General features: G+C 44.0%; 1 protein-coding gene and 1 pseudogene across 3 annotated transcripts in view; both read right to left on the bottom strand.

The window, feature by feature from the left end:
- The window catches only part of Cdk15 (cyclin-dependent kinase 15), a 93,613-nt gene extending 88,694 nt beyond the window's left edge, over positions 1-4,919 (bottom strand). For 2 of the 3 annotated variants that reach the window (NM_001431239.1, NM_001431240.1), the window contains 3 exon segments: positions 3,072-3,166; positions 3,834-3,983; positions 4,711-4,910. In NM_001431239.1, the coding sequence (NP_001418168.1) occupies positions 3,072-3,166; positions 3,834-3,983; positions 4,711-4,839 (374 nt within the window). In that variant the 5' untranslated portion in view covers positions 4,840-4,910. 3 annotated transcript variants of the gene reach the window in all.
- Positions 4,920-16,086: 11,167 nt separating this feature from the next.
- On the bottom strand, positions 16,087-16,990 carry Rps2-ps15 (ribosomal protein S2, pseudogene 15; annotated as a pseudogene).
- Positions 16,991-17,596: the final 606 nt, after the last annotated feature.

Here is a 17,596-nt window from a genome sequence, read left to right as displayed (position 1 = left end):
CGAACCCAGGGCCTTGCGCTTGCTAGGCAAGCGCTGTACCACTGAGTTAAATCCCCAGCCCCAGATTTTTTGTTTTTAAGATTTATTTATTTTGCGTATATGAGTATACCCTCGCTGTCTTCAGAAATAACCGATGAGGGCATCAGATTCTATTACAGATAGCTGATAGTTGTGAGCCACCATGTGGTTGCTGGGAATTGAACTCAGGACCTCTGGAAGAGCAGTCAGTGTTCTTAACCTCTGAGCCATCTCTCCAGCCAGGATTTCTTTAACTTTTACTTCATGTCCTTCTTATTGTCCAGATTCTATGCAGGACTATATTCAGTTGTTGAGTTGTACTAGGCCCCTCTTGGCTGTATGGTTTGCTACATTTTCCTTGGGTTTGATCTCCTGGATGGTTTTGAGGAGTGCAGGTTAAGAACTTTGAAGGATGACCCTCTCTTAGAGTGTTTTCCTGATATTTCTTTTGATTTTTCCATAAAAGTGTTGATTGTTTGGGCATTTAACATCATGTACCCCAATGACACTCATTTCCTATTGATGTTTCTCTTACGATTAAACTGGAATTCTGAGTTTGGGGGAAGGCCCAGAGCATCTTGACCATGTTTTATCATGGGGACACCTGTCATGACTTGAGACTCTTGATGTTGACTGTAATTGCCTGTCTGAGGTAGTTCTTTTTTTTTTTTTTTTTTTTTTTTTCTCGGAGCTGGGGACCGAACCCAGGGCCTTGCGCTTCCTAGGCAAGCGCTCTACCACTGAGCTAAATCCCCAACCCCCTGAGGTAGTTCTTGTTGAGTGTCTATTGTGAAGCGACTATCCACCACCCCTATATTAGGATCAACATTGCTAAGTATAACCTGCACTTTGAGCATGGAATCATTGAGATCCACTTCTGAGAGAGTAGATCCACGTAAGGTAACTGTGGTTCTTTTGCATGGGAGATTTATTTCTTCTCTCTTCTTTATTAATTTATTGAGCCATTCATTTGTAGCTGCAGAAACTCATAGATATTTTATTCTTTGGGTTATAACTCAATACCACTTAATTTTGTGCCCCGGTTTTGGCAGGTTTGCCCCTTGGAAACTCTTCCATTGATGCCCCTGTGGCTTCGCCAAACCGCTCCCAAGTGCTGGCTTAAATTGGATTTTCCTTCACAGTTCACTCTCTGTGGGTATCAATTTTAACTTCAACTTCATTACTTTTGGAACTGCATTTCCCAGTCTCTATTTATCTCACCTTTATTTCTCCTTTTCACAGGAACATTCTACCCAGATTTTTGCACTCACTTGTCTTTCAAATTTTGAACTTAAAATAGGGGGCTGGAGAGATGGCTCAGCAGTTAAGAGCACTGGCTGCTCTTTCAGAGGTCCTGAGTTCAATTCCCAGCAACCACATGGTGGCTCACAACCATATATAATGGGATCTGATGCCTACCTCTGGCATGCATGTGTACATGCAGATAGAGTACTCATATACTAAGAAAGGAGAAAAAGAGCTTTAGGGAAAGGTGGTCACTGGAGGTCCCTCCCAGCTAGATTTTTTTTTTTTTCCTTTATGCTTACAAAGGCAGACTGACTGCTGAGTTCAGGGTTGGCCTGGGACAGAACAAGGTTAGACTCAGGTGTGGTAGAAATGCTAATTTCATGATGGGGTCCCACCCAGCTACCTTATCGTCTGTGCTTAACAGAGGCAGGCAGACCTCCGAATTATTTTGCAATATTAAAAGAAAATGTGTGCTTGCTATCTCCTAAGAATTAAGGGACTGGGCTCACAGGATGCAGATTCACAGGATAATCAAAAGGGAACCTGGAGTCCTTTTGTGACAAGGTCTCACCACACCTGGGCTAGCCTAGTGACTAGCAAGCTCCACTGGTCTGATCCTCTGGTCTCCACTCCTTCCTGTCCTCACAGCGCTGGGGTTAAGGCACTCATAGCTTCCCCTGGATTGTTACATGGATGTGGAGATTTCAACTCAGGTCGGGAAGTGTTTCTGACACAATTTTCCATTCTATTACTAAACTGAGTTTCTTGAAAGCAATATATTATATTCTTAGTTCCCAGGGTAATCTGTGGTCATGAATCAAATCCTGGTTCTATACAATTAAAATTGTATTTCCCTGATAATCTTATTTTAACAAAGACAGCACAAATGCACACACTCTAAGATAAACACAAATATTTAGTTTTATGGTACTTGCACTTTTAAAGTATGAGTACCAGTAGTCATTATTTTCTTCATTGGATTATTTAAGCTAAGAGGTAAGGTTTTCCAACTCTCCTACCCTTACTAGAGGGTAGATGGACGGCCAGAACCTCATCTTCAAACCAAGTCCACTTGGTCTTTGGATACACATTCTTTTTTCCCAGCCATTCGGTATGTTTTAGGAATGCAGAGCGTCAGCCTTTGGATAGCCCACACTGTGAGAGTCAGGAAGGGCTAAGAGAAGCTCTAAAGACACCAACTGGCTCTCACTGGGTAGTAACTGATTTGGAGGTCAACAGTGGAGAAAGTCTACCCTCCTCAGTGGTTGATTTTAGCTAGGTTTTTGTTGTTTTGTTTTTTTCTTTGATGTCGCTTTGTTTGTTTGTTTGTTTTGCTTTTCAAGATTGTTAAAATCACCCTGTCTAGAGCAGAAGAGATGGCTCAGTGGTTAAGAGCACTGACTTCTCTTCCAGAGGTCCTGAGTTCAATTCCCGGCAACCACATGGTGGCTCACAACCATCTGATGTGTCTAAAGACAACTACAGTATACTCATATAAATAAAATAAATAAAATCTAAAAAACAAAAAATAAAAAAACACCATGTCTACCATCCCGTTGGCCCAGATATCCTGCCACAGTCCCAAAAGCTGTGAATGTTTCTACTATGTCAGTTGGCTTTATAATACAATAGATGAGATGCCCTTATCAAAATAGGGAGATGCCCTTATCAAAAGTCTTTAACGGGGTTGGGGATTTAGCTCAGTGGTAGAGCGCTTGCCTAGGAAGCGCAAGGCCCTGGGTTCGGTCCCCAGCTCCGAAAAAAAGAACAAAAAAAAAAAAAAAAGTCTTTAACAAGTCACTTACCTGCTGATGCCCTTGTAAACTGTGGCATAAGAACCTTCACCCAGCTTCTCCAAGTTCAAGTAAGATGAGGCTGCCCCAAAAGGGAAGCTCTTCTTCTGCTCCAAGGGTGGGGTGAGAGGTGGGAAGATAGAAAGAACATATAAAAAATATGTTGACTTATCTTTTCCCCAGGGACATTAGACAGTAGAGAGAGAGAGAGAGAGTGTGTGTGTGTGTGTGTGTATGTGTATATGTGTCTGTGTGTGTGTCTGTGTGTGTTTGTGTCTGTGTGTAAGTGTCTATGTTGTGTGTGCTTGTCTGTCTGTGTATGTATGTGTGCCTGTGCATGTGTGTCTGTCTACCTATCTGTCTGTGTACATGTATGTGTGTGTAAGCATCTCTGTATGTGTGCCTGTGCATGTGTGTCTGTCTACCTGTCTGTCTGTGTACATGTGTGTGTATGTCTCTGTGTGTGTCTGTGTGTATGTGTATCTGTATGTGCATGACCATGTGTGTCTGTGTGTCTGTGTTCATGTGTGTGTGTGTTTTTGTGTGTGTCTATGCGCATGTGTGCCTGTGTATTCTGTGTTGTGTGTGTATGTCTGTGCGTTGTGTGTGTGTATGCCTGTGTGTGTGTTGTGTGTGTGTTGTGTGTGTCTGTGTGTGTATGTGTGAGAGCACATGCAAGCCCACACAGGCGTCCCTGGAAGGTGAAGGCTAGACTAGCTTCCCTAGACAGGCACCCATGAAATTCTCCTTGATGCCTGTCAGCGGTTCACTCACCCATGGCACCCCCTGCCTCAGATTCTCTTCCTGAAAAGAATCACTGTTACTCCGTGGCCTTTTACTCTCCAACTTCTGGACTCTGGCAGCCTGGAGTCCCCTGGGGTGAAATGAAGCCGAGGAACATGATGCTTCTTTTAGGTCTGTTAGCTGGAGGAAGAGGAAAGCACGCACACAATGTGTGCAGTCAGACTTGGTGGCTGGCAAGCCTTTTCTTGGTTTTTATTTGCCTGGTTTTGTTTGTTTGGTTCTGGTTTTTGCTTGTGTTGTTGCTGCTGCTGCTGCTGTTGTTGTTGTTGTGTAGGCTTCCTACCATGAAAGGCAGGTTTCCTGAAAGTCAGATCTTAGAGACAACCATGTATGGTACCAATTACTGAAATACTAAATTTTTCCTTCACCTGCACAGTTTAACCCAGTCTCTTTGAGGGTATTTTCCATTTTCCTCATTTAACTCAGTTTGCCCCATACCTGCCCACCTTCCTGGGTACTTAATGTAACACCTTAGAAGAATCTAGTTAGACACTGCTAATGATCACGAGCTAATTACTGAAACTGAGAATCCACAGTGGACCTACCGGTATGGCGGCTTGCCCTCTACAGTTCAGCCCTACAATTTAGTGGCTCAGAGATGTCCAGAGAAGAACCACTTTCTCTGTTTCAAGTCAAAAGAGGCCAAACCCAAGGCTTATTCCCCTCGTCTGGTTTACAAGTACATCCCCAAACTTGATAACTACAGTCATAAATCCTCTGTGACTTTAATAGAATTTTCTTTTTATGAGTTTAGACCTACCGCAGAGGAATCAGACCCTGCTACAAGAGGGAGTGTCTGTCTGAATCGCTTGGTTTACTAAAGATGCTCCTCCCGGGATACAAGTACCTCAAATACAGCAGGCTCCGAGGTGCTTCCAGGCTGGCTCCTCTGACAGCTGTGCGCCTCGCCTCCCTCCGAACGGTGGTAGCAACTGCATCCTGGCTGCCGGCTCTTTGCACACAGCTCTTGACCCATACTAGTCCAGGTTCAAGGAGAAAACCGGCACTTGAACCTCTTCCCATCCGTCTCTTCTCTCCTCATTCGCTCCCCGCTCTGCCAGAGGTCAGCAGAGTGGAGCTTTCGTGTGACTCACACGAGGGCTCTGCCTGGAGCAGCCTCATGACTTCAGCAGTTTTAGCTCATCAGTGCAAAGAACTATGCATCAGAACCGCAGCGGCTGGCGCTCATGTGTGCACACCCGAAAACAAGGAGGCTCTTACCGAGAGAATACAACTGGGTGCACCAGGAGGCTCTTACCGAGAGAATACAACTGGGTACACCAGCTTACCCCAGCCACCAGTCAGTTCTGTGGCTACACTCACTTTTCCAGAATTCGACTAGTGTCTATTGGGTTTCCCCTCGCTAAAGTGGTCATGCCGAGGGGTGTCTTATCCCTTGCTTTCCTGAAAGCCTCTTAGTTTTCAAACTTTTTTCTTTTGAGTCCTTGTCTCTCACAAGACTAGCCCAGCTAGCCTCCAAGTGGAGGCAATCCTCCTGCCTCAGTTTCCCCAGTCCGGGATTGCAGATGTGTGCCATCTGACTCAGATTGGTTTTCCAACATTCAAACGAGTGTGCCACCTAGCCAACTTTTAGAGTCAAAGGAACCAGAGAACGGTGGGGTGGAAAGGGAGCTGAGGATTCCTCCCTCTGCCTCCAAACAGAAGTCCATCTCAGTCTGACAGGGCAGTCATTCCTTCAAACACTATATAATAAATGCCTGTGTTGATAAAACTCTACTAACAGTGCAGAGTCAACGGTGGAGAGAGGAGTTTGAGCTGGGTATGGTGGCACATTTAAATATATATGTATATATATATATATATATATGACATTACTTCTTTTTAATTTAAGATTTTATTTAATATTTATATGAATACACTGTAGTTATCTTAAGACACACCAGAAGAGGGCATCAGATCTCATTGCAGATGGTTGTGAGTCACCATGTGGTTGCAGGGAATTGAATTCAGGACCTCTGGAAGAGCAGTCAGTGCTCTTCACCACTGAGCCATCTCTCCAGCCCCCAGCCCTCCACCCCTAACCCCCGCCCCCACCCCCATCCCCTATTCCGTGACACAAATAACATGCACAACAATTTCTGTGAGAAAAAGGGCTAAGTCTGTTATCACAACAGTATCATGGATATTTAACAACCGAACTTTCAGACATTAAATCTTAACTTTTACGTGATTTAATTGTGGTGGTTTGAATAGGAATGGCCCCCATAAACTCATGCATTTGAAAGCTTGGCCCATAGGTAGTGGAACTATTAGGAGGTATGGCTTTGTTGGAGTAGGTGTGCCCTTGTTGGAGGAAGTGTTTCAGTGTAAAAGTGGTCTCTGAAGTCTCATATGCTCAAGCATAAGCCCCAGTAGAGCAGTCTCCTGCTGCCTGTGGATCAAAATGTAGAACTCTCAGCTCCTTCCCCGCTCCAGGTCTGCCTGCATGACACCATGCTTCTTGCCTTGATGCTAATGACTGAGTCTCTGAAGCTGCAAGTCAGCCCCACTTAAATGTTTTCCTTTATAAGAGTTGGCTGTGGTCATGGTGTTTGTTCACAGCAATAGAAACTCTAACTAAGGGAGCTGGAGAGATGGCTCAGTGATTAAGAGCACTGATTGTTCTTCCAGAGGTCCCGAGTTCAATTCCCAGCAACTACATGGTGGCTCACAACCATCTGTAATGGGATCTGATGCCCTCTTCTGGTGTGTCTGAAGACAATTAGACTGTACATAAACAAAATAGATAAATAAATCTTTCTAAAAAAAACCTTAAGACACTAACCTTGAGCATATATTTTAAGTTTTATTTCAAAATTGCTACAAGCAAGCAAGGTATGGGGTCCCTGCCTGTATGGTCAGCACTTGGGAAGCAAGCAAGAAGAGTGCCATGAATTAGAGGTCAGTCTGGGTTACAGAGTGAGTCTGTATCTCAAAACAAAGGCAAAAAGAGAAACAGATTGCTACATACGATCTAAGACAAGTCCATTCAAAGATTTACTAACATTTGAGACACTTAAAAGGAGAGAGATAGAAAGTAAGAGAGACCAATGATGCAAAAGAACAGGGAGTAGGCAGGAAAACAGTTAAACGTTTGACTGACATACAACCGAGGGAAATTATTTGTTATCACAATAAACTTTCACTTATTCATTACAATAAAATTTGTCAGAAATGCTAATTTTGGATCTGGTGAGATGGTTCATTGGGTAAATGTCTTTGCACCAAGTCTACTGACCTGACTTTGCCTTGAGACCCAAAGGTAGAAAGAGGGAACTGACTGCCTTTGGCAAGCTGTCCTCCGAGTGCGACATGCACGCCATGGCATATGCAACCTGCTGACTGTTTCCTCAAAGAAGATGGCAGATTTTATCATAGACAAATTACATCCTAGCTGGATGTGGTGACACAGACCTGAGACAGAAGGATCCTGAGTCTCGACTACGTATTAAGACCTTACGAAAGAAGGAAGGAAAGAAAGAAAGAAAGAAAGAAAGAAAGGGAGGAAGGAAGAAAGAAAGGAAGAAAGAAAGATTAGATTAGATTAGATTTTAGACTGGGATGTGGGGAGTGGTGGGAGAGTATTTCACTCTGTAGCCCAGGCTAGCAGAACTCACTACGTAGCTCACAGAAGCCTTAGACTTGTGGCAAACCTCTGGCCTCAACTTCCCAATTGCCAGAATTACAGATGGCGTACCATATACCAAAGAAGTTTTAAAAATTCAAAATGGCCAGCATTTGTATAAGCTGAAGGGATTATGCAGTTAACTTACAAACATGAATAGAGGATTATTTTAATTAACTTCTCTTTGTGTGTGTGTGTGTGTGTGTGTGTGTGTGTGTGTGTGTGTGTGTGTGTCTGTGTGTGTGGAGTTGGCTTATTTCTGAAGGATTAAATTGTTATTTACCAACTAGAGAGGACACCTGAAGGGAAACTGTAAAATATTCTTCAGAATTCTCAAAATTTAACAATTCATGGTTTGCTGAAGGTCAAGGAGAAACATTGGATGCCTCTTTAAGATTATTTTTTAGCTCTGTGTCCAGAACAATCATTTTTGTTACCAGAGATTTCTGAAAAAGGACAGAGATCGAGATGACTTCCTTGCAAACTGCATCATAGCAGTTCGCACTTGAGACCAACCAAACAAACTGTGCCTTCTGTAGCCTGGTGGATATCCTAGGCCCTGTCCGCCTGGGGCTTGCACACTGTTGCTCCTCCCCCACACCCCCACGCCCGCGGAGAACTGCCCGAACGAAGCTCATGGAATTGAGAGCCCCCTCATCCGCCCCAGTGCCTGCCACCCCTTAAATGGACAGGCACGGACTGTAGCTCCATTCAGACTGCTGCAAGATCCCTCAGGCTAGCTCAGCGCGGCTCACTCTTAACTGCAACCACACCACCCCCCTACCCCGCCCCCGCGCTTCGTCCTCCCCCTCATCCCCCCACCCTTGCGCTACCCCCTCTCCCGGTCTTCCCTGGGCTTGCATTTACCGTCCCTCCTTTTTCTTCTCAGCCTCTTTCCAGAGAAGCTGGGTTGATACAAATGGTTCATCCATTCATTCTTTTACTTATTTATTTATCTATCGATTTGATGGTTTGAGAAAGTCTCACGTGGGCTGGACTGGAACTCGCTTTGTAGCCAAGGATGCAGGTGAATTCCTGATCTTCCTGCCTCCACCTTTTAGTATTAGGATTGCAGGTGTGTGCACCACAGCCACTCTGCCTTTTTTTTTTTAACTTAGCAATAAAATTATAGGTTATTGATAATAACCTGACAGGCCCGTGCTAAGGTGTTCCCCTGAGAAATCATACCAGCTAACAGACCTAGTATAAAAAAGATTTAGAGGGGGAACAAAAATACTCACAGGAGGAAATATGGAGGAGACAAAGTGTGGAGCAGAGACTGAAGGAAAGACCATCAGTTTAGTTTTTCTATCACATTTTGGCGGTACTTTTCCTTTCTCAAATGTTGTGATTTCAAACCACTGTGTTTATTTGAAAATTTGCATATTCTCCTGTCTGCTCTGTTTTTATTAAATTTAATATTTGGAGGGGGGGTATTATTGACTTTCAGACAAATCCGCTAGGCTCCGCCCAACAGCTATCTAGCAACGGCTTTCGTCATCACCCAGTGGCCAGGTCAGGTTAAGAGTCAGATGTGGCAACCTATAAAAAGGCTACTCACTGAGCACCGTCCCCCACCACCTGAGGAGAAGGGGAGGAGGGATGGGAGAAGGATTAGGAGGAGCAGAAGGGGGACAGTGAGCAGAGTGTAATAAATTAAACAGAGAATAAATTAAAAAAAAGAAGAAGACTGCTTACTACTCCAGCTCTCTCCCTCCTCTTCTTCCACTCTCTCTCTGTTCCTGTGTGTTCCTAGCTAGCCTCTCTTTCTCTCTTCCTTTCTTTTTTTCTTCCCCTCTTTCTCTGCCTCTATCCCTTTTCCAGGTCTCTGCTTCCTTCCCCCACAATAAATCTTTTTTTATTGGATTTTTTTAATTTACATTTTAAATGTCATCCCCTTTCCCAGTTTCCCCTCCAGAAACCCATTATCCCATCATCCCTCCCCCCTGCTTCTATGAGGGTGCTCCCTCACCCACCCATGCGTGCACTCCCTCCCACCTCCCTGCCCTGACATTCCCCTACACTGGGGCATCGAGTCTTGACAGGACTAAGGGCCTCTCCTCCCATTGATGCCTGACAAGGCCATCCTCTGCTACATATGCAAATGAAGCCATAGGTCCATTCCTGTGTTCTTTTGGGATGGTGGTTTATTCCCTGGGAGTTCGGGGGGAGGGGGTGGGGGGGTTCTGATTGGTTGATATTGTTCTTCTTATGGGGTTGCAAACCTCTTCAGTTCCTTCAGTCCTTTGTCTAACTCCTGGATTGGGGACTCCGTTCTCAGTCCAATGGTTGTCTGTGAGCATCCACCTCTGTATTTGTCAGAGCCTCTCAGGAGACAGCTATATCAGACTCCTGTCAGCAAGCATTTCTTGGCATCAGCGATATTGTCTGGGTTTGGTGTCTGTATATAGGCTGGATTCCCAGATGGGGCAGTCTCTGGATGGTCTTTCCTTCAGTCTCTGCTCCACACTTTGTCTCCTCCATATTTCCTCCTGTGAGTATTTTTGTTCCCCCTCTAAATCTTTTTTATACTAGGTCTGTTAGCTGGTATGATTTCTCAGGGGAACACCTTAGCACGGGCCTGTCAGGTACTCAAGCATTCCCGACACATTATATTGCATTATATTTCATAACAAATATCATCTAATAATTTTTCTCTAATATGTGGGTAATCTCAGATGTTCCACAGTACTAACATTAAAAAATACTATCAGAAATGATGAAAATAAGCCCTAGTACCCACATAATGGAATGCTAATACTTCAATACAAATAGAATGATATCTTAATGACAGAGTGATGACCAGGGTACACGGTGAAGTGAAGAAGCAAAACCAAGAATGATGCCTATAAGTCTTACTCTTGTCGTAAAAGAATGAGACAAAAACTCTCATGCAGCTCATGCATGCAACCCCAGCAGTGGAACAGCTGAGGCAGGAAGATCGTCATAGGATTGGTGACAGCCTGGATAAATAATTAGACCTTGGGTGGGGAACGACACAAAGGAGCCGGTAGTGCAAGTTTGTAACACACAAGATGGCTGAGGCAGGAGGATTTCCAGTTTAAGTCCAACTTGGATTACATATTCGGACCCTGTTTCAAAAACAACCACAAAACCAACCAACAACAACTTAGAAACAAACAAATCAGAATGTCCTGAATTAAAAAGCAGTATTTCTTAAAAGCATTCACCCAGAGTCTATACACATATATTATCTATCTATCTATCTATCTATCTATCTATCTATCTATCTATCTATCCTTCATCTATCAATTATCTATCTATATCAACTATCACTATCATCTCTATCATCTAATAGCTATGTATCATATAACATCTATTTGTCTGTCTGTCTAGCATCTATCTCCCTGTCCATTTCTGACCATAATAGGTAGGCTTTCAATAAAATTAAAACAATAACCAAAAGTTGTCCTCTGGACTTCCATGAAACTCAGTTTGCGCCCCCACTCCCCAGCCCTCCCCTTACACACAAAATAAAAATGTAATTAAAAAATCAAAGTTGGGCATGGGGGTGAAAACCTTTAATGTCAGCGTTTGGGAGGTAAAGGCAGGCAGATCTCTGTGATCTCTGTGAGGGTCCCTTACTGCCTTAGGCCGTGGTCCTGTATAACTGCACTGTTGTACAAACCAAGCTATCTCTCACAGCAACACCTTGTAAGCACACTTCCCTGCCTGGGAGGTTATTTTTAGGCCATTGCTTTCCAATCCTTTTAGCATGTGGATCTACACATACAGCGTCACTTAGCACTCCTTCCTGGGCATCCCAACATGGTTGACCCTCAACAGGTAAAATACTGTTTTGGAGGTGAGATCCAGAGTGTGGGAAAAACCAGAATAGGAGGCAGGAATCTATTATCAGGGCAAGGAACATGGAATATATTTTTCCTGCATAGCCTTGTGCATGCTAAGTAAGGGGCTATCCCTAAACTATATTTCTAGCCCCTGTGAAAATAGAATTTAAAGCTATAAAACTAAACATAGTGTTAGATATTTGACATTTTTGTGCAAACAATGTCCAATACTTCAAAATTCCTGAATTGGGGAACATGGTCGTTTTGCCTCACATATGCTTTTGAACACCACCAGTGGGTATCTTACTCTTTATTTAAGGTAGTGGAATAAAAGACAGTGTGGGAAGTAATAACACCAACTTCACAACGAAAACTAAGCACAAGTAAACAGCACATCGATATCCAGTAATAATAATACAAAACGTGAAGCACACGTGCGAGCCAAGGTACAAGGGAGACGCTGCGTGTGATGGATGTTAACTTGACCACATCGAGAATTAACTAAACTCGAGTGGCTGGATGAATTACTTGAAAATAGAATACCTACCCAAAATCCAGATCATTTGAGGTGGGAAGTTTCTGGTGGCAAACGACAGAAATGACATAGAAGAAGGAAGTTCATACTCTTCGCTTTCTTGCCCTTGCTTCCCATTGGGAGACAGTTATTGTTTAACCATAGCCTGTAAACCATTCTAATCAATCCCATGTCTATATCTCATCTGTCTGTCCGCCTGTCCATCCATCTGTCTACCTATCCTATCCATATCCCATGTTTATAGGATATGTATATGAAGGATATATATGAAGCTATGTATACACACATATATACACATGGGCTATTACTTGAAATGAAACAAAACCACTGGTGGTTGATGGCTGCTGGGGAAGGGAGTCAGTTCTCTTTGGGGGCGTGGCTGCTGGTAAACTGACCACATCCATGAGCTTGTAGTTGGATCTGACTGAACTTAGTGAAGCATAAAGATGTGAAGATTGGTGGGGGGTGGGGCACATGTTATGGGGTCCAGGAGGAGATGGGGGTAGGAGGTGGATATAATCAAGATACATTGTATCCTTGTGAGAAAACATCAACGAATAAATGAAAAAATATTTTTAAAAGGAGCATGAGCTTTTTCTTTCTGGTTGCTGTGGATTTTGCTGACACACAAGCTGTGTTTCTCTAACACTGGGAAGAAACACTATTCTGTGCATGAAACTGTGGGAGCAACTGTCTGCTAATGTGACAAAGACTAGCCACACATTTTGAGATACTTACCTATCAGGTAGGCAATGGTCACCTACATTCCCTAGGTTCAGTCCAAGCGCCTGGTTTTGTCAAACAGGTTCCAATGACCTTGAAAACATACAGCTTTATACTACAGTGTGATGAGTCAAATGGCATGAACAAGCACCGTGCACATGCACATGCACACGCGCACACACACTAAACGAATACGTAATTAAATAATGTAAAAACTTTAAAACAAAACCAATAGTGTTGGTGTGTTTGTGTGCTAGTGAATTTCTGCGCTTTAAAGTGCTCCCATTGTCTTAGCATTGTCCTAAAGCTTCTTGCTCTGTGGAGGGAGAGAGGTTAGCGTGGAGCTCTTACCTTGGACATTAGAGTGTACTCTCCAGTGTAGGCAGTAGGGTTAGATCTGTTTTTAAAAATATACAGTGGAAGTTACTGCTGCTTTCTAGGATGCATGTATTGTGGATATATATGCATAAATACAAATTTAAAAAATCAGACGTCAAATCTGATCCCCAGGGACCCTGTGTGAGATCGTAGGAGGCTCCAATCTCATTCTCCAGTGCCTGAGCCCCTGCTGACTTTGGGTACAGGACGAGGATAGCCTCGTTCCAACAGCGCCACTTGGTGGCTAAGACCAGACCTGACCAGGTCAACTTTTTCTTCCAAACTCCAAGTCTCAGCACGAACTCCAATTTTCCTAGAATTTTGCTTCTCGTAGCTGGCTTGACCCTACCTCTTGTAGTCCTTTTCCACGTTTACATGTATCTTTTTAAAAAACTGTTCTTCGTCTTATTCAGTTGCTTCCTAAATTTCTCTGACTCTCCCAACTGTCTTCAGCGTGTGCTGCCACTAGAATCAACCCAGCCACGGTGGCTGCAATGCCACACCACCCTGATGCACCCCACCGTGCCTGAAATGTACGGACATGAACAAGGACCCTGAAAACCAAGCGGTTCAAAACATTGTGTGAAACCTTTAATTCAAGTCTCCTCTCAGACACAGTCCCTTCCAGTGTGTTCCCCGACATAACAATCATCTCTAAAGCCAAGGAGGGAGATGGAGGTGGGAAACAAGAAAAGAAGATACAGATGGAGAGGAAGGGAGAAGGAAAGATAGGAAGAAAGAAAAGAGAAGGAACAAGGGGGAGAAAGAGCGAAAATGGAATGAAGGAGGGACAAGCAAAGGAAGGACGGTGGGTCTTGACTGCTTGGTGGAAGGTGCATTCCGAGTCCTCTCTGCGCTTACAGCACTGGAACTGAAGAGAGGCGTAAGCAGACACCAATGATTCTCAGCTCATTAACTCAGGGGACTAAAAAATAACCATTCAGGAGGCTGGTCAGAAGCATTGCTGCAGCCCCCCGACAGACAGAGCTACATACTGAGGTTATATCTCAGCAATAAATAAATAATTAAACACACAAATAAACGTTAAACCAAGTGTGGTGGCTCACACCTGTCGGCATTGGAGAGGTGGATGCAGGGGGATTTGATCAGTTGTGTAGTGAGTTTGAGGTTAGCCAGAAAGCTACGTGCACTCTGACTTAAAACAAATCCAACCAAAACACATACATACAAACATACATACATACATACATACATACATACATACATACATACATACATACATAATCCATGAGGCATATGAACACACAACTTGAAAGCAATGTGTGCCATTTGGGAAGGCAGATGGCCAGTGCAAGGAAGACAGACGAGAGATGGTGATAGGGACAGTGGACTCGATTGAGGTGTAATTATGTGCATATGTGCAAATGTCATAGCATAATCAGTTATTTTCCACAACTAATACAAACTAATAAAATTAAATAATACTGCACTTAAATCACATGTACTTTAATCTGAAAGAAACAGCAAAGGAATGGTCCACCTAGGTGTCAAGGCAGCCCTGTGAAAATGTAGTGATTTTGTTGCCCACATCTCCACCTAAAAAGGTGACTATGAATTTTCTAAGAGTCAGGCACATGGCTGCTTCTCACTGAATTTAAGTTGCCTGGTTGCTTCATGCCCCATTGAGGAGAGAGGTTGCTTCGGGTTAAACCGACACCATTTCTTAGTTTCTTATTCCTAGAGTTTAGCTTCTTGGTAAACTGTTTCAGACTCATTTTAGATGTTTATGTTATTTTTTTTTCAGTTAGGAGATTGAACCCAGGGCCTTTGAACATATCGGACAAACATTCTACCACTGAATTACAACCTCTTGGATATGGATTTTATCATGTTGTGTATATTGCATATCAATTTCTGGGTTTGTTTTTGTGTGTGTGTGTATAATAAAACTTCAGTGTGGAGAAAAATAACATGTGGAGGTCAGAGGACAGAGGTCGGTGTTCTTCTTCCACTTTAAAGTGGGAATGGGGTCTTGAACTCATGGTCTTCAGGTCTGTGCAGCAAGCACCTTTCCTGGCTGAGCCATCTTGCCATCCCCTAGGAGATGTGTTGGTCCACACTGTATGGAGCACACGTTCTTCCCTTTGGCCTCGGGCTACAGGGGCACTGTTTTCTGTCCTCTAGTCTTCCTCTCTGTCACAGCTCCTGTGAGGACCTCATCTTGTCTCCTCAGCCATGCTCTTCTCTGAGAACCAGAATTCATGAAAAATGACTACTTACTACAAAAGATCACAGAACACTGCTCAGAATGGCACCGTAGGTCAAAAACACTCATAAGTCAGTTTGGGAAGGAGCCATTATTAACCTCGTGGTCCAAAGGAAATCGATTTCTAAGTTTAAATAAGGTCAGTTGCCAATACAACTTCGAGATGTTATTATTGTTATTTTTTTAGTAGCCTGGAGCTTAGTGCTTTAAAAATATTTTCAGAATGCTAGGATATATCATGGATTTTGTCAGGGAAAAAAATCCTTAAGACATAAAAATAAGAGAAAAAAGTACAGACTGTATAAAAAATTTTCAGCACAAAGCTGGGTGCAGTGGTGCACACCTTTAATTCCAGCACTCGGGACGCAGAGGCAGGAGAAGCTGTGAGTTCAAAGTCAGCCTGATCTAAAAAATGAGTTTTAGGATAGCCAGAGCTATACAGAGAGACCCTGTCTTGAAACACCTTTCCCCCTAGAAATTCAGACATTTTATTTAGATTTCATTAACATTTGCGATCGCTAACATTTAATTATGCATATGTTTTAATGTAGACCTTTTGAATATAAGACTTAAGTATTCTCATGTAGCACGTGCTTCCTCTAAAAGAACTTCTGCTTACCTACATGTGGCAGTCAGCTCCTTGATCCACTGCCTGATTAGGCTTGGGTTTGAGATAAGTTGGAATTGCTTCTGTTTAAGTCAGTTCCTACTTTATCACATGTCACGAGGGGCTCTTAGCTCCTTGTCTTAGTCAGTGTCTCCCTGTATAAAGTTCAGCTGCAAGGAAAGTGCTTCCTGGTGTCAGTGAGAGGTGCGTATCCTTCCTCCAAAGTGTCAGCCACTTAGAGTCATGTTCAGGGTCTGCACTATATCTTTTTTTTTTTTAACAGACTTAATTCATTTATTTTTCTTGTATAAAAACACTTATGTGGTGGCCACAGCTGGAGCCTGGGTCCTCTGAACAGAGACTCTGGTGTGGGTTTTCACAAGATGGTCAGTGAATTCCTGATAAGGAGACTTGGTGAACACAGTCTCTTTCCAGAGGTCGGGGGTCAGGTAGTTGTAGGTCTTGGAGATGGCATCAAAGGTGGCCTTGGCAAAGTTGCCCAGGGTGGCAGTGCAACCCCTGGCTGAAGTGTAGCAGTCTTCTATACCGGCCATCATCAGTAGCTTCTTGGGCACAAGAGCAGAGACAATGCCAGTGCCTCTGGGGGCAGGGATGAGATCCACCAGCACAGAGCCACAGCGGCCTGTCACCTTGCACCGCACAGTGTGGGGCTTGCCAATCTTGTTCCCCCAGTAGCCTCTCCGCACTGGAGAAAGCTTGCCTAGGATGATGGCCCCTCGGATGGCAGTGGCTACCTCCTTGGAGCACTTAACACCAAGACCAACGTGGCCCTTGTAGTCCCCAATAGCGACAAAAGCCTTGAACCTGGTCCGCTGGCCAGCCCGAGTCTGCTTCTGCACTGGCATGATTTTCAGAACCTCATCCTTTAGAGATGCACCCAGGAAAAAGTCAATAATCTCAGACTCCTTAAGGGGCAGGGAGAACAGGTAGATCTCCTCCAAGGACTTGATCTTCATGTCCTTAACCAGGCGGCCCAGCTCGGTGACGGGGATCCACTCCTTGTCTTCAGCTTTACCTCCACGAGCACCGTGGCCTCGACCACCGCCACGGCCTCGGCCACGACCGCAGCCCCTAAGGCCGCTGCCGAATCCTCCACCAAAGCCGCCGCGGCCTCCTAATCCTGGGCCCCCGGGTCCTCCGGGCCCTCCCGCTGCACAGGCGTCATCCGCCATTTGGTGTTTTTCCCGAAGAAGAAGAAGCTGCACTATATCTTTATATACTTTCAGAGTCTTAAAAAAAAAAGATTTATTCACTTATTATATATAAGTACACTGTTGCTGTCTTCATGCACACCAGAAGAGGGCATCGGATCCCATTACAGATGGTTTGTGAGCCACCATGTGGTTGCTGGGAATTGAACTCAGGACCTCTGGAAGAGCAGTCGGTGCTCTTAACCGCTGAGCCATCTCTCCAGCCCACTGTTCAGAGTCTTAATAAAATGACTCGAGTAATAAATAACCGTCTTTATATCCAAACATGAATGCACATCACAAATACAGATACAGCAAAGATAGGCCGGAGCTGTTTGTCTGTCATTCTGACCCGCCTGAGATGCAGCTCTGTGCACCATGCTCTTCCCTTCTGTCAATCTCACTCTGTTTTGCGTTTGAATGTTCACCTGTGCACATGTATGTTTGGAGGGTGCCCATGCACATGCATGTGAAAGGCAGTGGTCAACAATGGATGTCTTCCCCAGTTGTTCTCTTAATGTTTTTTGAGACAGAGTCTCTCACTGACTCCTGAGCTAACCAATTTCGTTGGAACAGCTGGCCATCAAGCCCTGGGTCCTGCCTCCCTCTCCCTGT

Source organism: Rattus norvegicus, chromosome 9 (genome assembly GCF_021556685.1).
Source record: "Rattus norvegicus strain SHRSP/BbbUtx chromosome 9, alternate assembly SHRSP_T2T, whole genome shotgun sequence".
Classification (NCBI taxonomy): Eukaryota; Metazoa; Chordata; class Mammalia; order Rodentia; family Muridae; genus Rattus; species Rattus norvegicus.
This window is presented reverse-complemented; position numbering and strand designations above follow the sequence as displayed.